The sequence below is a fragment of the Anoplopoma fimbria genome, chromosome 22 (assembly GCF_027596085.1).
Source record: "Anoplopoma fimbria isolate UVic2021 breed Golden Eagle Sablefish chromosome 22, Afim_UVic_2022, whole genome shotgun sequence".
Classification (NCBI taxonomy): Eukaryota; Metazoa; Chordata; class Actinopteri; order Perciformes; family Anoplopomatidae; genus Anoplopoma; species Anoplopoma fimbria.
The window spans coordinates 2532046-2555360 of NC_072470.1; the positions used below are offsets into that span (position 1 = coordinate 2532046).

The 23315-nt window shown below is 40.6% G+C and overlaps 1 protein-coding gene and 1 long non-coding RNA gene across 2 annotated transcripts in view; both read left to right on the forward strand.

Moving 5' to 3' along the window:
- The first annotated feature begins 474 nt into the window (after nt 1–474).
- On the forward strand, nt 475–11992 carry txndc16 (thioredoxin domain containing 16). The gene is made up of 20 exons (XM_054623800.1): nt 475–639; nt 1649–1817; nt 2066–2148; nt 2285–2358; nt 2455–2529; nt 3058–3179; nt 3372–3462; nt 3678–3837; nt 4406–4575; nt 4854–4914; nt 5040–5172; nt 5272–5418; nt 5509–5568; nt 6088–6283; nt 7005–7138; nt 7888–7972; nt 8210–8345; nt 9021–9208; nt 9300–9490; nt 11751–11992. Exons 2-20 carry the CDS (start codon nt 1664–1666, stop codon nt 11945–11947), a joined length of 2457 nt encoding a protein of 818 aa, XP_054479775.1. The 5' UTR covers nt 475–639; nt 1649–1663; the 3' UTR covers nt 11948–11992.
- Nucleotides 11993–13544: 1552 nt separating this feature from the next.
- LOC129111732 (uncharacterized) overlaps nt 13545–23315 on the forward strand; it is a 52248-nt gene continuing 42477 nt past the window's right edge. The window contains exons 1-3 of the long non-coding RNA XR_008532342.1: nt 13545–13582; nt 13784–13869; nt 14181–14268. This is a non-coding gene — a long non-coding RNA (uncharacterized LOC129111732). The remainder of the gene's footprint in view (nt 13583–13783; nt 13870–14180; nt 14269–23315) is intronic.

Below are 23315 nucleotides of genomic sequence, written 5' to 3' on the forward strand. Positions count from 1 at the left end.
GGAGCAGCTGACTACTGAGCCGCGGATTTGAGCCAGTTTCCAAAGCGAACTACGTCATCACGCCCACTTTCTCAGGGAGCGTTTTCATTGGCTGAGCCAGCCACCCCGCACTCAGTTGCTTAGTGGTGACGTCAGCTGCCCTTTGTAGGCGTGTGATTGGATACTTGTCCAAGCCCCGAACTGTCCCCTGATATGATTGGTCGAGAGAAGAAAGTGGGCGTGTCCAGCGGAGGAAGCGGCATCAAAACAATTCGCACAAACGTCTTCAAAATAAAAGCTTAAACGATGCGGAGACATTTGGGGAAACACAAATAACTGTAAAACAACCATATACATACCAGCTACACAATCTTGCAGTATCATTATCACTTTAATAATGCAAGTTGTGTGGAGAACTCAACAACTACGCAACAAATTAGCCAATTCGGATTTTTATTTTGAAATGATAACAGGAAGCTCATATGAAAGCATGGAGGAACGCTCATCTGCAGGCAGCTAACGAGCCGAGCTAACGTGTTAGCATGTCCAGTACCATCATCCCAAACTAAAGCATTTTCTTAGTTTTATGATTTTAATTAGCGTCATAATGTTATATCTTGGGTTGTGACGTTTGTGCCACACATTCCTCGGCTCTCTCAGGTAACCTCTCTGTTGTCCCTGAATAATGTGACTGATAAAGTTTTTTTCAAAGCAGACATTTTGATGTTTCATAGCAGGAAGTCATCATTAATGGGAATATATAGTCACACCTGTCTATCACTGTCACATTTATTTATCCATGCTGACAACACTTCCTATTTTATATAACAAATATTCATAACAAATATTAATAACAAATATGTATATAAAGGAATATAATAAGTATAATATAACAAATATTCATTACAAATATTCATAACAAATACTCAACAAATATTCATAACAAATACTCATTACAAATATTCATAACAAATATGTATATAAAGGAATATAATAAGTATAACAAATATTAATAACAAATATTCATTACAAATATTCATTACAAATATGTATATAAAGGAATATAATAAGTATAAAGGAATATAATAAGTATTACAAATATTCATAACAAATATGTATAACTAATATTCATAACAAATACTCATTACAAATATTCATAACAAATATTCATAACAAATACTCAACAAATATTCATAACAAATATTCATAGCAAATACTCAACAAATATTCATAACAAATACTCAACAAATACATAACAAATATTCATAACAAATATTCATAACAAATACTCAACAAATATTCATAACAAATACTCAACAAATACTCAACAAATATTCATAACAAATATTCATAACAAATACTCAACAAATATTCATAACAAATATTATAACAAATATTCATCAACAAATATTCATAACAAACAAATTCATAACAAATACTCAACAAATATTCATAACAAATACTCAACAAATATTCATAACAAATACTCATTACAAATATTCATAACAAATATTCATAACAAATACTCAACAAATACTCAACAAATATTCATAACAAATAGTCAACAAATATTCATAACAAATACTCACAACAAATATTCATAACAAATACTCATTACAAATATTCATTACAAATATTCATAACAAATATTCAAAACAAATATTCCCAGAGCCTTTACTCCATCATGTGGACGTGCATGGCTGTTTTCCTGCTGTGGGTGAGGTCAGGAGGATGCACGGAGAAGGCCAGCAAGCCAGCGCTGATGGAATACACGGCTGCAGACTTCAACGACAAATTGCATTCTGGGAAGACGATGTTCATCTATTTCGAGCAACAAGGTAGGTTGCTAGAACAAGCATCTTTTCCACATTTTGTGTTGTTGTTTCAAGTATTTTTAGAATTGCATTTGCTAACATTGAGCACAGAGGTATGATTGACTTCAGTTTTCTTAATCAACAAATCTCAGAGCCATGGCACACTTTATTAACATTTTTTTAAATGTTATTGAGTACAAGGAACATAATAGATACATAAGATAGCAGCTCAATTCATGACGCCTTTTAAACCCACATATCTCTGTCCCCAGTGTCCTCAACCATCTCTCTCTTCTTGGTGGAGTTGGAGCAGTCCGCTGACCCTCTGCAGTATTATGGAGTGCTGGTTGGCAAGGTAACCGTAGTCCTGCTGTCATAGACATACGTTTTTTTTTTTTTAAATCCCTTCAAGATTAGGAGACATGTACCAGCAGGTGTATGGGATTTAGAGGTGTAGTTCAGTGTCTTTTTTTGATCCTTTTTATGTTCAGGTCAACTGCAATAAAGAGCCAGTTCATGGATACTGTGCGGAAGAAAAGGCTCGGAACACAGCGTTTCTGTTCAGGTGTGTGGAGCACAGAGGTAGAGTGAGCTGTAGATTGAATTTGACCAAAAGACATACATTGTGTTGACATTTCCTTCTCCCATGTCTTTCTGCCAGGGGTGGCAAGGAGTTCTTGGGCTTTAATTTGGACACCGTGTTTGACGTGAACTCCATAGTCTCCGAGGTCCTATTGTGAGTAAGCAACACTCCGTAAAGTACAAAACACAAATACAAATTGGATTTTTAACATATTGATAAATAGTGTTTGTAATTACATAATGTTGATATTGTTTAATACTATATATCATTTTTCTATTTAGTAGTTATTTAAATTATTTAGCAATTTATACTTTTTAAAATATATTTTTTATAAATACATATATATTTAAATGTTTATATATTCATGCAGTATACAGTGGGTACGGAAAGTATTCAGACCCCTTTAAATTTTTCACCCTTTGTTTCATTGCAGCCATTTGCTAAAATCGAAAAAGTTCATTTTTTTCCGCATTAATGTACACTCAGCAACCCATCTTGACAGAAAAAAACAGAAATGTAGAAATTTTTGCAAATTTATTAAAAAAGAAAAACTGAAATATCACATGGTCATAAGTTTTTTGGTTTTGGTCTTTTCATAATAAAAAAGTATAGCACAAGCTCCAGATTTATCCTTTAAGATGTATTTAGATTAAAAACACAGCTTTTGTCTCTCTCTTCCAGTGCCATTCTGCGCGAAGAGATCAAGTACGTTCACACAGAAACTGACCTGCTGGCCATGGAGAAGGCCGCCAGAGGGAAGAAGGATATCGCGCTGGGTTACGTCAGCAGTCTGGGGACGAAAGGTATGGAAACGAAGGACAGGACGGATATACAGGGACAGAATGTCAGGGATAGAGACGCTCTGGCTGATGTGTCTAAGGACTGATTGATTGACTCATGGATTGTACTGTGAAAATGGTGAGTGTGATTGATTGATTTGACCTAAATGACTGATTTAATGATTTGTATTGTTTGTTCTGATTATGCCACTTTAGAGCACAGATCGATGATGGAGACAGCGTATGTGTACGGCTCCAAATACCAATTCATCCTCATAACTGGAGGCCCAGTTTTGAACCATTTAGGGTAGGTTGTTTGATCTTTTTCCTTTTCTATTGCTTTCTATGATGTGAATCATGTGCCATGCTTTTGTGCCAGATTATGTTTTCTAAAGGTGTTTGAGGAAAAGCCGTACATATGTAATTTCATGTGGCGACGGAAAGAAAAACCCAGAATGCATAATCACATCCCTGAAAAGGTATTTACTGTGCGCGTCTCTCCTTCTCCATCTTGTCCCACAGAGTGGATGAGACGTCTCGCTCGTCTCAAGTGTGGTTCCTCCACTGCAGAGCTCACAGTGGGTCCATGACCTCCGAGCACTGTCCCTCGACCCGCATGAGCAAACCCCTGTCCACCCTCAGCCTCCACTCTTTCCTGCAGCTCATGGAGGCTCCACTAGTGGTGAGCAGGATGGAAATGAAGAGTCACTGTGTGTGTTGTATATTCTTAAAGGGCCAGCGTGTAGCATTTCGGGGGCTCTATTACCAGAATTGAAATGTGATATTAAATGTTTTTGTTAGAATAAATAACCTTAATGAGCAGTTCATCTTTATGGGGTACGCTATGTTGCGCCACAACGTTTCTACGGTAGCCCAGAACGGACAAACCAAACACTGAAGCCATGCGTACTAAATCTTACACACTGCTCCTTTTAGGCAAGGAGTTCTTTATATTCCAAGTTATTTCCAGGGCTGAAACAATGAGGCCCTGGAAATAACTTTTTCCTCTTGTTTTATTAAAACGTTCCATTAATTCACAAGGGAAAAAAAGCAGAACTGTGTCGTATAAACCCCTTTTTATAGTTCAGTGACAACTTATGTTGTGGTCCCTTTAAGGGTTGGGAAGCACTGCTAAATAAGCCGTTTCATGACATCATATTTCCTTCTAGGAAATATGATGGGTATCTTTTTCAAAAGTGAACATAATGTATTCACCTGCACATTACTGCATGGGTCTCTCCACTACACAGTCCGAAGTTTACGACGACCCGTCCTCGGTCCAGACCCCTCAGTTCCCCTACCAGGAAACCCCCCAGGTCTTCCTGTTCTCCCGTCCCGCAACCAAGCAAGAGGACCTGGACAGGTCCACCGATCTGGCCTGGAGGCTCCGCGGCCTCGCCCTAGTGGTGCTTGTGCACAGGTAAGAAGCACAGGATGGATCTAATCCTATGACTGATTTTGTTGAGGGTTAACACATCACATATATTCTCTTCACATACAAATTAATGTCGTTATAGCTTACAATTCTATTAGGTTTTGAATGAGGTGTAACTGAATTTTGACCTATTTCATCCCCTACATATTGTTCTGTGTTCTTCTTCATCCTTTGTTTTAATATGTAGCTTTCTTTTACCAGGTAGAATTGTCTATATGCCAAGCAAAACAGTCTAAATCTACCTTCTGTGTGTGTGTTATCAGGCAGAGTCCGGCAGTGAAAACCGCAGATGAATATAATGCTGCTTACAGGCTGCCTGAGAAAGTATGATGGCCACATAAATATATTCATACATAACAAAAAACAAGACTTACCATTTTCACCCATTTGTATTTGACCTTGTGTGTGTTTGTGTGTGTGTGTGTGTGTGTGTGTGTGTGCGCTTCAAGGATTCAGAGGTGAAGTATTTGCACTCAAACAGCCTCGATGAGCTGATGGAGCTCTTCACAAATCAAGAAGAAGAGCAAGAGGAAGAGGAGGACGAGGAGTCTGCCGAGGAGGCGGATTTGGATTCAGAATTAAGTAAGTGTCTGTTAGTAAAACGGAGAGAATAAGAGAGAAGCGTAAGCAAAGGAGGGAAAGAGGTTGTTCATGTGTTTTTCGTGTCTTTCCCCCCCAAAGACAAGCTGGACGATGAAATCGCCGTGTCCGTCTTCGAAAACCGCCTGGACTTGCCGGACGTGGACTCTCTCATCGAACTGACTGATGACAATTTCCACGCCACAGTTGCTCAAAGCAGCCTGACAGTGGCGCTCTTCTACCTCCCATGTAAGCCTCGCTCTTCCTACCGTCCTGTTGAATGTAAGAAAGAGATGCACTTGGATGGAGTTAATGGTAGCTTTCTGCTTTCACCACCAGGGGATGCTGTTTCGAAGACTTTTCTCAGCTCATTCATTGATGTGGCTGAGAGACTTGAAGGTAAACAGGAGCAGAGTCTTCATGCTGATGAGCATTTTCTAATGTTAGAGATATATATTGATGATGCAACACAAATAAGTTCATACTAGTGAGTCATTATTCTTCAAGTTCTACATTTTGGAACTATAATCCCTATAATTTGGGAGATGTAAACAGGAAGTATTGTGGTTCCATGGAGTCATTTAGTTGTCGCTAGGCTACAGCTTGAGTTCAGTTTTTTTTATTTGTTCTTTTTTGTCAAGTTGGCACCATTAAAAGCTTCCAGAATTAGCTAAAAGCACTTCCTGTTTGCAATGTATGTGCAGAGAACTATCACTGGATTACTTTGAAACCGATGAGAATTTATGAACGTTATGACTCTCAGGCAAGTTTTGGATTTGTAAGAGAGACCCTTCGAGATTGTTTTTGATTTTCAAAATGAGTGTAATGACTAAATAGATAAACAGAGAGCTCATCCAGTTTGATATGTCTTGAAATGACATGATGTGGATGTTTGCCTGATTTACTAAATCACTTAAGGTTCCGAGGTCCAGATGAGTGCGGTCAACTGTGCGGAGTGGACCGACCTCTGTGCTGCCGAGTCGGGCATCTCCCCCCCGTTCCCATTCCAGCCAGTCACGGTCTTCCCCACCGTCCTGCTGCTCCGCCCCCAGGAGTCAGCCCAGCACTACGGAGGCATGCTGGGAACTGAGGCACTGCATCGCTTCATCATGCTGTGAGTCCCACAGGCATGAGTTTGTCTTTGAGAGGATTTTGAAATCAGGAGTTGAATTACATCTTATAGTAGTATGTTCTCCTAGGTGCCCCTCCAATCCAAATTATGAATAGCACAACAATGAAGTAAAAAATAATAACATTATAGCAAATATGCTGATTACAATCATTTCACACATCCAGTTGAGTTAACATATCATGGGAAATACTTCTCAGCCTGTGGAACAGTTGAATAGTGCCATCTGTGACTCTGGAGGGAGATGAAATAACCCCGATGATGTCATATTGATGTCATCAAGGGGATTTCAGCTTGGCCCTGGACATTACAAAGTATAGAGAACGAGAAAGTTACAAAAGTTAAAAACTAGGACGTGGAGTTCGAAAGCTGTGGCTATCGACTAGACAGGTGGTCAAATGAGTGACTATCAAGTTACATCGTGGGAAATGTAGGACCCAGTGTTTTTTTTACCCATTCCTGGCAAAGTCAACATATCTCGGCCTCTGCTGCTTTGATTTTGCCCTATTTTGTTCTGTTGCTTGTGACTTCCTCAACAACGGAAGTACAGTACATATTACATGTTTTACATTTTAGGGATAAAAGTCACTATAGGGCTCATTCAACAACAAGTGCACTGCATCTAAAGGTGTGACTCTAAACTCCTATATGTGATAAGGGAGTCAGTGTGTATGCACACAATCTGACATGTTTCTTCTTTAACCAGGAGCAGACCAGCCTCTCCGGCGCTACTGTCCACCCAAGAGGAAGTGACATCATTCCTCCAAGTGCCTCATCCAAAACTAGCAGGCTACAAGCCCGATCGGGTACTGGGACTGTTTAGGACACAAGCAGACGCAGGTGAGGGGCTGTAAAATGACATTCTCTAATTGATGGTGTGGCCTCAAAAGCAGATAGCAAATAATATAAGGACTTTATTCAGGTTGAGATAATTAATGTTCATGCTGGTGTTATTCTTATATATTTTTCTTACTGTCAAATAAATCATATAAAAAGCGTAAAAAAGTAACGTTGTGCGTTACTCCTCCTCTCTGTGCTTCCCCACCCTTTATGTGGCCCCATGCTCATTGGTCTCTACTGTCGACAAACATCTTTCAAAAAGGTTTAAACAACTGGGCGCCGTCGTTGTCTGCAACTGTTACTCAATTGGGAGGAAACGGTGTATTTTGAGTGTATATTTGAGTGTCGTCACAGAGGTTATGTCACCCATGGCTGTGTTTGTGGGGCCATGTTGCCTTAGGAACCAGTGAGACATTAAACCAGGGATCACTGTTGATGTCATTGATGTCTTTTTAATAGCTTTTGGACAGATATATGAGGTTTTAATACACGCACAATACTTGACAACAGAGTGCATTAATTAGTTGTTCTTTTCACATCGACAACAAACTAAAATATGTACCAACTGTGAAAAACCAGTATGAATTTTAATGAATTAACACTCAACAGGCAAGGTCGCTGAGTGATTTTAATTGCAGAAATCTCTTCAGGGACGTCCTTTAAAGCCACGGAATGTTCTGCTGTCAGCAGCATGATCATGATGATGATGATGATGATGATGTAATGGCGATGTCGCTCTGTCTTGCCAGGTGTACGTCCGTTCACTGAAGTAGCAAAGTCATTGAGAGGAGAGGCGCTGACCGGACTGCTGACAGATGCGCTGGCAGAGAAATGGTAAGAACTCGGAATTCAGCCTCGTCATTCCTGCCTCAAGGTTGTCCCTGACAGTTTGAAGTCGAACTTCACTTGAATTACTTCTTGATTTGACAAAACACAAGGTAACCAGAGTAGCTTAGATTAATACACACTAGTGAGTGAGGTGTTGAAAGGACATTTAATGTTCTTGCATCATTAAATAGTCTTTAAAAATGAGCTTCAAATATGTATTTATATTGCATGTGTGCTGTGCAGGGCGTCGGAGCACAACGTGGATCTCCCTGCAGTGTCGGTGTTTCCTTCTTGGGGGACTGGGCCCTCCACGCTGCCCGCATCCACCTCCGCCGACGAGCTGCTCTCACACATCCGCACCGCACTGCTGCATCCACTGGTAAATCAAACTGTTCAAACAAAGCAAAATAAAACCGAAATTGTGAGCCAGATCGGCATTTAAATCTCATGAAATGAAATCCTGTGGCTACATGATGTGGACGTAACTTCCTGGAAGTTTGCGGACCCACACATGGAACCTGTTATCTGTGACGTACTGTGAACTGTTCCATCTCGGCTTTCACAGAGTGTCCTCAAGGATGGAGTAATGCCTCACGTCTGAGTTAACTCATTCAAAAAACAAAGCAATAATGTGGAGCTGATCAATTTCATAAATCATTGAACTATAGGGCACTTAAAGGCCATACAATAACCAAAAGTCCCTTCAGATGGCGCTGTTATCCAGTTAAAATCAGAATTTCAAATAGAGCAACCCATGGACTGTTTGAAGGGTGGTGTATTCAGTAAAATAACTGCTGCCTCTAACGTGCTTTTGACACACACAGGCAGGTTTAGTGCCTGACAGCTTGCTGTAGCAGCTACAGTGAACAGCAAGAATCCCTGATGTGTAAACCTCAGATACTGAGCTTTGTGCTGACTTTATATTGAAAAAAACTGTGACTGTTGAACAGTCATGGTCTAAATATCTTATTCCTGTTTATCTTGCAGAGGCACTGACCGTAATAATGTGTACATTGAAACTCTGCCCTCCTCTTTGTCCCTTATTTATCTCCAGCCTGAGCTGACGGTGGAGAACCTGCCGTCCTTCCTCTCCCTGGGCAAAGGCCTGCTCCTCCTCTTTGTGGGAGAGGAGGAGGACGAGATCGGGCTGAGGCAGAACCAGGCGCTGCTGGAGGAGATGAGAGGAGTGGTGGAGCTTGGGGGCGAGCGGATGGAGCAGTACCTGGTCTGCTGGATCCACCTGTACGTGATAAATCAATGGCATCGAATCAGTCATTTCATAATAATGACCCCACTAAATTGTATTGAATTGTTTTCTCCGTCTGTGTTCCAGCGGCCGCACTCCAGCTGGTATGTCCGTCCTGGGGTCATACCTGGGCTCCATGCCCCCCCTCCCTGCCCTGGTCCTCACCCATTTGCCCTCTGGAAGTGAAATCTATCAGTACTCCCCCAACACGCCCATAATGGCCCCCTCTGTCCTGCAGTGGGTGCAGAGGGTGGAGGATGGGAGTGAGTCAGCAGCAGGTAAGGAAGAGGAAGAGCTGCACAGCAAAGAGTTAAGAAATAAAAGGCAGCAATATATAGGAAGGTATATAAGATAATATAATACAAGACCACAGGATGTTTCAACCCTATTTATTTTAATGATAGAAAATCTTTTGAAATATTTGAACCTGTATCATAATGCACTCATTGGATAGCTTTAACAGATTTTTCCATTAATAGCTATTCACTCTTTAAATGGAAAGCTTTCCAAATAAGGTTTAATTTTACTGAAAGGAATCCAAACTCTCGTCCAACATAAACACAGAAATGAACCTTTGGGATTTGTTATTTTTGCTAACTGCGATACAGATCTGCTTTCTGAACATGCCGGTTAACCATGACTTAAATCCCCCACAATCCCAAAGCTGAACACAACAGAACAGCCTGAACTTTTTCGTATCAACCACACCAGTGTTCAAGCAAAGATGTCATCCCCTTTCTATATTTTTCTATTTTCCACAGTTGTAAAATTATAAAATACAAAACCCACAATTAAGACAAGATATATATAAAAAAAAAAACACAAAGCAAGAACAGATACATAAACAACAACAACCAAAAACAGTGAAGTTTTTCATGCTGTGCTACAATATAAAGCAAAGATGTTAGAAATCCAGGAATCCAGGAAAAAAAAGTACACAGAATAACAACAAATCCATGCCATAGTTGCATTAAAGTAAAGCTTAAAAAACTTTAAAGCAAAAAGAGCAAAAAAACATCATGAATAAGATCCTCACCCCAGCTTTTGTTTGTAATTTCTCCTCTTTATTCACACTAATTGCTCACTGCAATTACAGTAACTCTGCTAATTTATTTTAGCAGAAAGGCCCATTAAGCGCCTGCTGTTGGAATGCGTTTTCCATCTGCAATGAATAATCTACTTACGCACTCACATTTACACCTGGTATTTCTTGCAATTTGTCTGCATTGTGAAGAAATTAGAAATTTCCCCCGCATAATTATACAAAAAACAGACACGGCAGCTTTTGACGCAGGTCCTGCACGATTCCGTTTTTTCACTGCAGAAATGACGCTGCCGTTAATTGCATACTTCCATGCAGCGATTAGGTGATTTCCTACCAGCACACCAGCAGATATCCAGATCCTATCTACGCACGTTATAGTTTTGATTGCTTATGAATGTCGTTTATCTACATTTTCTCTCATTTTTAGGTTGCAAAATATTAAGATAAAAGCAGCTGCTAAAGGCCTAGAAAGTAAAAGTGAAGTTATATGCGAGACATCGGAAGAGGCTGATTAGAGACAACCCCTATTTAAAACTAGTATTCCTCAGATGTCAAAAGAAGAAGAATAAATTATGGAATGCCATCAAGTAATTGAGATGAATGTGATTTCTATATCTTTTACAAGATGGAACAACAAGGAGTGAGGCATGTGATGTGTCAAATGAGAAAATATGGAGCAGTGTCGCAAGTTTTTTTTTTTAAAAAGTGTAAAAGAAATGATAAAATAGATGTACCAGTTATCTACCCTCCTCTCCTACATTGTAATCTCTTTATTGAGGCACATTACAAGGTATAATGCCAAATGCTCCCATGGAATTAAAGGCAGACTAATACAGTGGCAGGATCGAGCTTGTGGCTTTCCCGTCCGAGGAATGTGAACGGTATGCCCATGGGGCTTTGAGCTGAGCAGCAACACGTGTAATGAGAGTAAACAGGGTCTTTAAATTAAGGCTTAAAATTAAAATGGTCCGGAGCCATTAAGCCTTGACCTTTTGAACTCTGCTGTATGGAGCGGGTGAAGGACGAGACAAGACGCAGGTCTCGCTGGGAGTCGTCCCCTGTCCACCCAAAACCAAGGGACGCATTCCCTCAATTCTCCACGGAGAAAGCACAGACCTGCAACCTTTTAGAGACACAGAGTGGCTTTGAGTCTCCACGTTTTACTTTCCTGGAACTATGTTTCCTCAAAAGACAAAGCTCTTCTTCTTAAGACCTGAAGTGTGTAGCTTTAAAAGAAAAAAATATTTGGACTTGACTTGACATTTGCCTAATATGTGTTTCCAAAGGCCGACTTTTCTGGATTGAATCTGTCACTTTCTCTTAATTTCTGCCATTCAATATTCTGGTAGTAACTTCAGCCGCAACCTGGTTTATTGCAGTTGAACATTAATAATACTTTATTGTTGCATTATATTGAATCCAGCCGTCCTTCTTAGTCCTGTATCAAACGGCTCAATTTAATTCTACATCTCTGTCTTTGTCCGCCTCTGCAGGGACGTTGGGTGGGGACAGCTGGCCTCCCACTGCCGAGTTGTTCGACTTCCTGAAAATCATGGACATGCAGGAACCCAACTCCAGCCAGCAGCAAACTCCTGAGGCTAAGGGGGAAGAAGGCATGGCGGTCGAAAAAGCAGCGGATTCCTCCTCTAGCTTTCCCACACAGGACAAGTACCCTCACACTGAACTGTAAGAGAACAAGATGGGGAACTACGGCAAAGATTAAACATTTTTAGTGTAACAATTCTGGGCTCCATTTTTGTTTATTTTTACGAATATTATTCTGTATTTCTCATAGGGTCATTATATATTATTGCAGTTCATTCTTTCACTTTGAATTTTATTGCCAGATTGGAAAAATATTTGGGAAAAAAAAGAAACATATATCAATTCAGTTAAAGGTGGGAAGGACCCAAAGATGCTGTGAACTTTAAAGTTAACGTCATTTTTAATATGATTGGTCACATTATGTTGGCATTTTCTAAAGGGTGTTTACAGGAGCATATAGTTTCATTTCCTGGTTTCATACTGCTGCGGTTTTGTGACTGATTCCTGATGAACTTTGGTTCTCTTTGATTTGCTGACAACTCATTTTTAAAGACACAACCTGCAGCGTGTACAGTATGTGCTAATCTATTGGTCAGCGTGGGAAGGTACATTTTTCTTCAGTTTAGCTCAAAAGCAAACCACAGCAAGTTATCAAGGGAACGTTAGGTTCCAGCTGGTTGCGGTTTCTCAATCTTTTATCGACAAAGGCATGTTTCCAGTGCCAGAAAATCAACATGCCCATCAGTCATGCGATCAGACGCTGTTACCTCAGTGTTGTTTTAACTGTTAACTGCCACATCTGCCTTCCCTCTTTAATCACACTATGCTTGGAATTTGCAGTGCCTTTAGGTGAAGGAAATGTATGCCATGCATGTGTCTTTGAAATTATTCTGATCTTATTCTTTTCCCATCATTCTACTGACTGTCCCGTGACGACAGTGGCATCATGGGATGTCTGCGTATTTCTTTCCGGCAGAGGTGGAATAGGTCAGTTGGATCGGTCTGCTCTCATTATTACGGCGGTTTCAGATGGGGTTTTTGGGACTTTGAATTGTTTGAATCAATTAGTCTCTTTATTAAAAGGGAACATCCATCGTGAACCTTGTGCTGAAGGATTTGAAGGGCTCTTGTGGTTTAGTGCGGAATTTCTTTTGAACCCATGTGAATTGTTCTAAGTGAACCGACGGACTTAGCGCATGACCCAAAGACTGGCAGTTTAGTTTGTGAGTTGGTGTTTTCATGCTGGAATTAGATTATTATATTTGACATACTGGGAACAATAAAGTGAACATTAAACATCTGGCGATAATGACATCAAATGTTTGCTCAAGCCAATCTTTTGAGCTATGTTAAGGTATAAACGTTTAGACACTGGGTCCGTGTGGTAAAGTGTTTTCCCCCAAACATAGTTTATTTTTGAAGATTTATATATACAGTGTGAGCACTGAGCAGCGCCCGCCATGATGCCCATCTAGCACTAAACAAAGGTGAAAGGTCAAGTGGGTGCTGGTGGCTATAAAAAAAACAGTATTTAACTACACAAAAAATTTCAAAAAAGTAATTGAACTACTTTAATCATTAGGCAAATATGAATGTAGCTAAATTTAATAACACATATATATATATATATATATATAATAATATAAATAAAAAAAATGTGATTTTCTTAAACGCACGAAACAGCGCCCCTCTTGGTTGTAACGTGTTGTACATGTTAGCCAATCGGTGCGGTTAAACGCGGTACTGCACCCTGGGACAAAAGTCCACAGAAGAGACGCAGGTGAGACAATTAAAACAATTAATTAAAAACAATTAATTAAAAACAATTAAACGTGCAAAACTGTGAATGGACACCAGGAAACCTGAAGTGTGAAACTTTTCAGAAGAAAAAAAAACAAGAAAATGTTAAAAGTTGTATTTAAATGAAACACTTGTGAGAGTTAGCTAATGCTAATGCTAATGCTACCACGTTCTGGTTCAGCTAAGCTAGTGAGCTAGCAGCTAAGGAGAGAGGAGAAGGAGCTGAACAGAGAGGAAGAAGGAAAGGAGTCAAGGACGTCAAGTAAGGTGAGTCAGACACACCTGACTGTCTGTCTGTCTGTCTGACTGACTGTCTGTCTGTCAGCCTGCCTGTCTGTCTGTCTGACTGTGTGTGTGTGTGTCTGTCTGTCTGTCTGCCTGTCTGACTGACTGTGTCTGTCTGTCTGTCTGACTGCCTGTCTGTCTGCCTGCCTGTCTGTCTGTCTGACTGTGTGTGTGTGTGTCTGTCTGTCTGACTGACTGTGTCTGTCTGTCTGACTGACTGTCTGTCTGCCTGTCTGTCTGCTTGACTGTCTGTCTGACTGTCTGCTTGTCTGACTGTCTATCTGTCTGCCTAGTGAGCTAGCAGCTAAGGAGAGAGGAGACGAGGAGAAGGAGCTGAACAGAGAGGAAGAAGGAAAGGAGTCCACGAGGACGTCAAGTAAGGTGAGTCAGACACACCTGACTGACTGTCTGTCTGATTGTCTGTGTATCTGACTGTCTTTGTTTCTTGACTGTTAAAAGGCTCTGAGACGTGATTTATTGCGTGTTTTCTGCTTTAAAAAATTAATAAAAATAATATGTGTGTGTGTGTATATGTGTGTGTGTGTATATATATATATATATGTGTGTGTGTGTATATATATACAGTGGGTACGGAAAGTATTCAGACCCCTTTAAATTTTTCACTCTTTGTTTCATTGCAGCCATTTCCTAAAATCGAAAAAGTTCATTTTTTTTTCGCATTAATATACACTCAGCAACCCATCTTGACAGAAAAAACCAGAAATGTAGAAATCTTTGCAAATTTATTAAAAAAGAAAAACTGAAATATCACATGGTCATAAGTATTCAGACCCTTTGCTCAGTATTGAGTAGAAGCACCCTTTTGAGCTAGTACAGCCATGAGTCTTCTTGGGAATGATGCAACAAGTTTCTCACACCTGGATTTGGGGATCCTCTGCCATTCTTCCTTGCAGATCCTCTCCAGTTCTGTCAGGTTGGATGGTGAACGTTGGTGGACAGCCATTTTCAGGTCTCTCCAGAGATGCTCAATTGGGTTTAGGTCAGGGCTCTGGCTGGGCCAGTCAAGAATGGTCACAGACTTGTTCCGAAGCCACTCCTTTGTTATTTTAGCTGTGTGCTTCGGGTCATTGTCTTGTTGGAAGGTGAACCTTCGGCCCAGTCTGAGGTCCTGAGCACTCTGGAGGAGGTTTTCTTCCAGGATATCTCTGTACTTGGCCGCATTCATCTTTCCTTCAATTGCAACCAGTCGTCCTGTCCCTGCAGCTGAAAAACACCCCCATAGCATGATGCTGCCACCACCATGTTTCACTGTTGGGATTGTATTGGGCAGGTGATGAGCAGTGCCTGGTTTTCTCCACACATACCGCTTAGAATTAACGCCAAAAGTTCAATCTTGGTCTCATCAGACCAGAGAATCTTATTTCTCATAGTTTGGGAGTCCTCCATGTGTTTTTTGGCAAACTCTATGCAGGCTTTCATATGTCTTGCACTGAGGAGAGGCTTCCGTCGGGCCACTCTGCCATAAAGCCCCGACTGGTGGAGGGCTGCAGTGATAGTTGACTTTGTGGAACTTTCTCCCATCTCCCTACTGCATCTCTGGAGCTCAGCCACAGTGATCTTTGGGTTCTTCTTTACCTCTCTCACCAAGGCTCTTCTCCCACAATTGCTCAGTTTGGCTGGACGGCCAGGTCTAGGAAGAGTTCTGGTCATCCCATACTTCTTCCATTTAAGGATTATGGAGGCCACTGTGCTCTTAGGAACCTTGAGTGCTGCAGAAATTCTTTTGTAACCTTGGCCAGATCTGTGCCTTGCCACAATTCTGTCTCTGAGCTCCTTGGGCAGTTCCTTCGACCTCATGATTCTCATTTGTTCTGACATGCACTGTGAGCTGTAAGGTCTTATATAGACAGGTGTGTGCCTTTCCTAATCAAGTCCAATCAGTTTAATTAAACACAGCTGGACTCCAATGAAGGAGTAGAACCATCTCAAGGAGGATCAGAAGAAATGGACAGCATGTGAGTTAAATATGAGTGTCACAGCAAAGGGTCTGAATACTTATGACCATGTGATATTTCAGTTTTTCTTTTTTAATAAATTTGCAAAAAGTTCTACATTTCTGTTTTTTTCTGTCAAGATGGGTTGCTGAGTGTACATTAATGCGAAAATTTTAGCAAATGGCTGCAATGAAACAAAGAGTGAAAAATGTAAAGGGGTCTGAATACTTTCCGTACCCACTGTACATATATACATGTGTGTGTGTGTGTATACATGTATATATGTGTGTGTATATATGTGTGTGTATATATGTGTATATACGTGTGTTTTATTTAGTTTAATATTATTTATTATAATGTTTTTATTTTTTGCAAATACAATATGTAAGAAACACGTGTAAGTCATGTGTCTATGATATGTGCATTGTTTCTATTTGATGAGAGATAATTGTCTAAGAGTTTAATTGAATGCTGTATGGTTTGTTGTATTACACCACAACAGAGGTATACTACATATTTGTTTAGCTTAATTTAGCATGTAGATTCAGAGTTAATCTAACTGGCCCCTCGAAAACAATATGTGGCCCCTGGGTTTTATGTCGGCCCTTACTGCCATTGCCATCAATACTGCATTTAACTGCAGCTGTGACGGAGAAAAAATATATAGTTATTGACAGTTAAAGTAGTACTTTAAGAACAAATTTGAGAACAGAGAGTTTGTCTTATTAATTGAAATATTTCAAACCATTTGAACAGACGTGCATCGCTTAAAAACAATATAACTGACTGGACGTCGTCCTCAAATAGCAAATGATTCACGTCTTGGAGTGGATTTCTCCCTCATGAAGTCAGCGCTCAGTGTGCTTTGCGCTGTTCAAGTCGATCAGCGTCAAAGGTGAAGTGAGCAGAGCAGGAAAACGCGATTAAAAGCCAAGGCGAAGCAAATCGGTGTGTGTTTACGTATCGTTCAGCAGCTGATCTTTTTTTTTTCTTTCCCCAGTTGTGCCAGTGATTAGAGCAGGTTTAAATCCTGAGGTGCTGCGTCAATTATTTTGTCTGGAAAAAAAAAAAAATCAAATAAAATAACATTTTGTCAGAGTTCTGGTCTTAAAGGGCTTATCTGATCTCTACTCATGTGTCAGCTATGTGGCAGAGAAATGAAATAACTGCTGTCAAAGACTTCATAACAGTTCGCCCTCCTGCTGTTGGAGGCTTTTACTAATGAACTGACTCCTGCCGTTGGAGCCGAGGAGAAAGTCAAACACATGCGGTATTAGTGGTGCTGCCCAGTTGGCCGGATAGCTGCAGCAATGATCCATGTAGCCGCAGACAGTTTGATTAATGGCGACAAATCAAAACCTGCGCAGGCCAATTTCACAATATGCTGAGGGCCGCAAATGGCAGCCGAGTACGAGCAGAAAACGTGCAAGTTGCTGTTGGTTTGAAGAAGTTCAGCCTTTGTTGATGGGCTAAGCATTCCTTCTAGGAAGACATTTATAAAGTTCTTTCATGATTTATTCATGGGTCATTTAATGTCTCCTATTTTCTTTTTTTCTATGGTTCATTACAAGCTTCTGTGAATTCTGACCAAAAGGCGTAGGTTTGATATCAGAAGTGTGTGTGTGTGTGTGTTTGAATGCATTTTCCCGCATTTACATACATTTATAATCTAGAAAATAGCATGAATGGATGTTCGTGCTGTTCATAATAATGGTACTATAAGCAGAAATTGGAAATGTTAGGAGGAATTATTAAAGCACGAGCCTTGATTGAACTCCCTTTAAATAAATGAGCAATACAATACAAATTTTATATCTGAATCATACCCTAAATATGCTTAGGGAGATAAACGTGCATCTGTACAGTATGTTCTATGCCTTATGACAAACATACAAAGTAATTGCATTTGCTGCATCCCGGAAAAACCTGAGTCAACAAAAACCATCAATAGGGAAATGATCTTTAGATCAAGTATGTAACTAGATTACAGCCCACTGCCTACCCCCGGTGCCACGTGTGAGTCATAACATTAGCCTAAGCAGACCATGTATTTATTCATGATAGTTCATGATGTTGAAGGTGGTTTCATATCATCATTTGATTTTTCACTGATTAAATTAAAAAGCCAATCGAGTTCTGCAGGAATGAGTCCGAGAATCAGCATTTTTTGTCACTTGTTTCGAAGTCAGTTGGTTTTTAAAATCGGTCTTTGGTTAAATACCTGAAATAAGGTCTTTTGTTAACACAACCTTTAGAGATTATAACGCTTCGTTCCACACGGGAAGATGCATCAATCTGACTTTTTTTCAGTCCTGATACCGATACCTGTACTTTGGTTATCGGCCTCTACTGAGTACCGATCCACCAGTGTTAAATGATTAAGCTGTATCATAAGCTGGTCATTCTGTTGTTTTTCTGAAATAAACCAAAATTGAAAAGAAGAATCCCATCGGCTTTTTGTGGAGGGAACCAATGTGATGCTAACTTCCTGGGTTGGCTGGCAAAAATACATCATCCCTGCAATACTATATTTATATATTATAAAGTTTTTGGTCCACTTTTGTTAGCCGGCTTGGCTAATGCGTCCATACATTGCCATACATTATCCTGAGGGAAAGCAGACTATTGGAGGTAAACCAAAGGCCAATTTCACATACGCTTTTCGAAAAAGGTTTCAACTGTTGCACAACATCGACCACAAACACTGGTTTCAGCTCTCTGTGCAGCAGCTATACAGGAGTTTGAATAAAAAGCAGGAACAAGTCGGCGCACATGCAGGCGCGTGCAGAAGGAATCTGGCTTGATTACAAGGTCAGCGCACGCAATCACAGAAAATTGATGGCATAATGGAACCCAGATGCACGAGTGCAACGATGCGGTGATGGGGAGGCAGGAGTACAACCGAGCCATGAGAAGATCATGGTTGGTTGGTTGGTTGGTTGGTTGGTTGGTTGTGTCTCCAGGACTTTTTTATAAGCTTGTTTGTTGTTGTTTTTTATTGCCATGTAATCAAGCAGAGGTTTGAATCCTCATGAGTCATGACCGACCCTTCACTGTGTATTCATGCATATGACATATTAATGTTAAAAGCTCAGTTGGTGTGTGTTCCTCGTTGATGTATATGTGTGTGTGTGTGTGTGACACAGACAGTGATCCCATCCATCTGGGAGCAGGGACAAAGATAAGTGGCCGTGCATGTGCGTGTGTGTCTGTGAACTCGATCTGGCTGTGTGGGAATATATATATTCTCCAAGATTGTTATCAAATTCTCAACCATGATTACACTCAAACTCCTACAGGATGTCCCTTAATCTGTGTTCTCTCACACACACGGAGGATCTCACTGCTGAAGCCAGGCTGCATTTCCACACGTCAACACAGAAGAAAATACTTGCAACTCAGTCAACAGTTAGCACTAGATCTGTACAGAAGGGTTTATTATTGATGAGCCATGCAGTTGGTGAAAAGAAAACGCTCTTCAGTGGGCATTAAGACCTTTTGGGCTTGTGACTGTGCAGGAAAGTTAAAGTGGTATGTTGCTTCGATACACCTTGGATAGGAAAGTCAACGGTTAGGCACTACGAGAATATTTTACGCAAATGTTACGCATATCTCTTTAGGTCTTTTTTTTTTACGGTCTATATGTTTAATTTAACCAGTTGAGCTGTTCAGACAGGACGCACCACGGCGAGTCTTGTCCAGCTGCGTCTCTCTGAGTGAATGTTATATTAACCAGTTAGTTACCGGTTGCCGGCAACAACAAAATGGCGAAGCTTTTAAACCGCCGCTCAAATCGCGTTGTCTGAAAGGGCCTTTCTTGTGAGTCTGCACCAAAACGTTTCTTACCAACCTTAACTGATAGATGAGGGCAATAAAGTGTTGATCTTGGACTTGAAAGTCTTGAACTAACCAGCCTCTCCCTCTTTTGTCTTGGAACACTGTACCGTAAAAACAGGAATGCAGTCTGGAACAGATAAAAAGCATGTACTGTCAGCAGTGGAAAAAGGCAGCTTTTGAGATTTGAAGATGGTATCAACTAAATGTCTAATAAACAAATAAAGGAAAAAAGGGGTGGGGGGGGATAAGTATTGTAATTTTTGTCTTCTGGAAGTCAAAGAGCAATCATGACAGATGTGTGAGTTTGTGAATGTGGGGAACATTGTTACACTACATTTTTTTGTTAGTATGTTTAATTCATCAGCCGCCAGAGTCAGCTACCATTGGTCACACATTGGTGTGTTGCCATGGGAACCTCACAGTGCCATATCCTTTTTCTCTGCAATAGGGGAAGAAGAGAAGTAGGAATTAAACCATTAAGGGCGTGGGGACACTGATAAATAAAACGAGTCTTTATAATTAGTTTGAATGTCATGTTTTTGGTAAATTGATTGTAATTGTTTTCGGCTACTTCATTTACGTTGTGCATTGCATTATGGGAGAATACTACCAATCAACAGCACAAACACTATTTTCTTGTCTGTATATCTCTTGTAAGTATACTTTATTTATACTGTTACCAATAAATACCAAAAAATATCTCTTAATTTTCTGCTAAGAGAAGAAATGAGAGAAGTAAACTCCAGATGCACCAGACGTTCTCAAACATACACATGTGCCCTTCCTAGGTATTCTGAATGATGAATCCACTTGATCGAAAACTGGAGGCGTGTGGCTGATTGCCTATTTTCAGCATAGTTAACGCCCCCTTTACACTATATAAGGTCATGGGTTGTGCTGCGTGACTCAGAAGAACTTAAACAAAGTAAAGACGTGATTTTCCAGAGCGTCAGCACTGACGTTACAGGAAAATCAAATGCAGCTTGTAAGCCATTCAGAAGCTGAGCGTACTTTTTATCATCCAAGGGTTTTATAGTCTTAATACGGTTCCATGGACCAGTAATATATCTTTTAATAATTTCATCATTAGAATGACTCTCAAACAGAAAATGATCAAATTTGATATGATATCCCTGCGTTCTTCAAATTTGTGGACTGTGAAAACCAGATGAAATGTAATAAATAAATAAGAAAACATCTGTGAATCCCAGAAATCAATGAGTACTTACAAAATAATCGCGGATACGAACAAAAATAGCAGGACATTTTTACCTACATCACTTCCTGCGAGTGCTTCTTCCCACAGCGTTACATACGTGGAGGCGCCTCAACAGAAATAAAGAGCACCTCAGCTATATTTCTGAAATGTAATATTAGGTTCGTGATAGTGACCTCGCACTCAGATCTCTCCTGACGTCAAACTCTCACATAAATCAGGCTTCGGGGGATTACATGCAAATACATTACATCACACAGCACAGGCCACGTATTTAATGATCTAGGTGATTGTGATTAATCAGCTACCATGAGTAATCAGAGCCGCAAAAAAACCGGTGGAGGTTGTTTGTTTTTTTTAAGGGGGAAATGTCTAGGCAAACAGCCCAATCAGTCACAATCAGGTGCTAATGTGTCAAGGGAAAAACCATCGCCACTAAACTGCAGGTCAGACACCAGACTGAGGATAATTACATAATCGCTTTGCTGGGGGAAACGCCAGAGAAATAAAAGAAGTCGTCACAGCTGAAAAAATGCTAGAAATTGTTTTTATTTCAGTACATTTATTAAACCAAATCTCAATATTTTTAACAAGAGGCCCATAAATTGCTTTCCTCGAATTGCTTTTTACACGGGGGGGTTGCTTACTCGGCCCTTCTACCAGGACTGTGTGTGCACAAACTGCTGAACTGACATCTCTCTCACCTCTTTCTCAATTTCATTGCACAATTTGCACCTTATTAGTACGTGGCGTTTGATGACCTCATGTAATAATTCCTAACAACATTTAGCCAAGCAGACTTCTAGCTAATTAGGAATAAGTGGAAACATGTCTGTGGGTGGAAAGATATTTATTTGCACAGAGGCCCAGCTGACCGCAACATCTACTGTTGCCAATAGGGGGAGACAAAAACATAATTAAGTCACCCAGGACCAGATCTACACATAGGGGTGCTTCTGTATCTGATTGTGTTATGAAGGACCTGTGCACACTGTTAGTGCACACAACACTGATGATTTTACTGTTTGATTTGCTTCATTTTTGCCTCTCTCATTACTTAGATAATATGTAGAAATGTAGAAGATATCAAAGACTGCAGAGATGCTGATGATGGTATATTTAGCATTTATTTTCCAATTTTTATATATATATATATATATATATATATATATATATGTTTTTGCGTTTTTCATGTGGATTGCATGGCTTTAACTTTGAGCTTAAACCCCCTTATGGATTCCACTAAATAAATAAAAATCACTCATCACTCTGCTAACAACAATACATTTATTAGACATTAATTCACCATAAAACGCAACTACAAAGGGTGATCAGAACGACACTTATTTACAGAGTGGCCTCGAGTGTTTCTTCTATTTTGGGTGTTACTGCGACAATACCTGACTGCCACAGATGACTCATAAACACGTTTATGAAAGTATGAGTGTGTGTGTGTGTGTGTGTGTGTGTGTGTGTGTGTGTGTGTGTGTTTTGAGGCACTCGGTGAAATGAGTAGAGAGCTAAAAGGCTTTTATTGGGTTTGTTACACAATTCTGGGAAGAGAAACACAATAGCCCCGCCGTGGAGGAATAGATGTCAGGAAATATGGTGTTTCTGTTCCAGTGTGTGGTCAGAAGGAGAGAGAATATGTCGGACGAACCGACTCTCACCTTTCTAGGTTTTTAATGTTTTTGTCTTCAGATTCAGAATCAACTTTATTGGCCATGTACATACAAGGAATTTCTCTGCAGAACTGACAGTCCGTTGTAGTCTGTTCCTGTCCTGTTTGGTAGCCGATCCAAACCAGACAGTGATGGAAGTGCAGAGAACAGACTGGATGATAGCAGAGTAGGACTGAGTCAGCAGCTCCTGAAGCAGGTTGAACTTCCTGAGCTGGCGCAGGAAGTACATCCTCTGATGGGTGTTTTTCCTGATGGTGACGATGTTGGGGGCCCACTTTAGGTCCTGGGGAGACTGTGGAACCTAGAAACCTGAAGGTCTCCACAGGAAACGAGTACTGTTGAGTATGGTGAGGGTGAGGGGGGGTCAGTGTTTGGGGGCTCCTCCTGAAGCTCCTCCTCAAGTCTCCACAATTTTGAGCTTGTTCAGCTGCGAACTTCAGTTTAACAGATGGGTCTCCTGAGGTGCAGTCGTTGGTGTAGAGGGAGAAGAGCAGTGGGGAGAGCACACATCCCTGGGGGGGGGCGCCAATGCCGATAGTCTGGGAGTTGGATTTGATTTTTCCCAGCCTCACCTGCTGCGTCCTGTCTGTCAGGAAGTTAGTGATCCACTGACGGGTAGAGGCTGGCACAGTGAGCTGGAAGAGTTTGGGTTGAAGTATTAACGAGGTGTGTCCCTGGGGGAGTCGGAGTGTTGCAGCATGTAGTGCAGTCCCATGTTGACTGCATCAGTCACCGCTG

What these genes read in the sequence shown, in the direction of transcription:
- txndc16 (XM_054623800.1), top strand. Translation starts at nt 1,664, where the DNA reads ATGTGGACGTGCATGGCTGTTTTCCTGCTGTGGGTGAGGTCAGGAGGA. An exon ending in ATGGAGTGCTGGTTGGCAAG is followed by an intron (nt 2,149 to 2,284) that starts GTAACCGTAGTC and finishes TTTTATGTTCAG; the next exon opens with GTCAACTGCAATAAAGAGCC. An exon ending in GATGCGCTGGCAGAGAAATG is followed by an intron (nt 7,973 to 8,209) that starts GTAAGAACTCGG and finishes TGTGCTGTGCAG; the next exon opens with GGCGTCGGAGCACAACGTGG.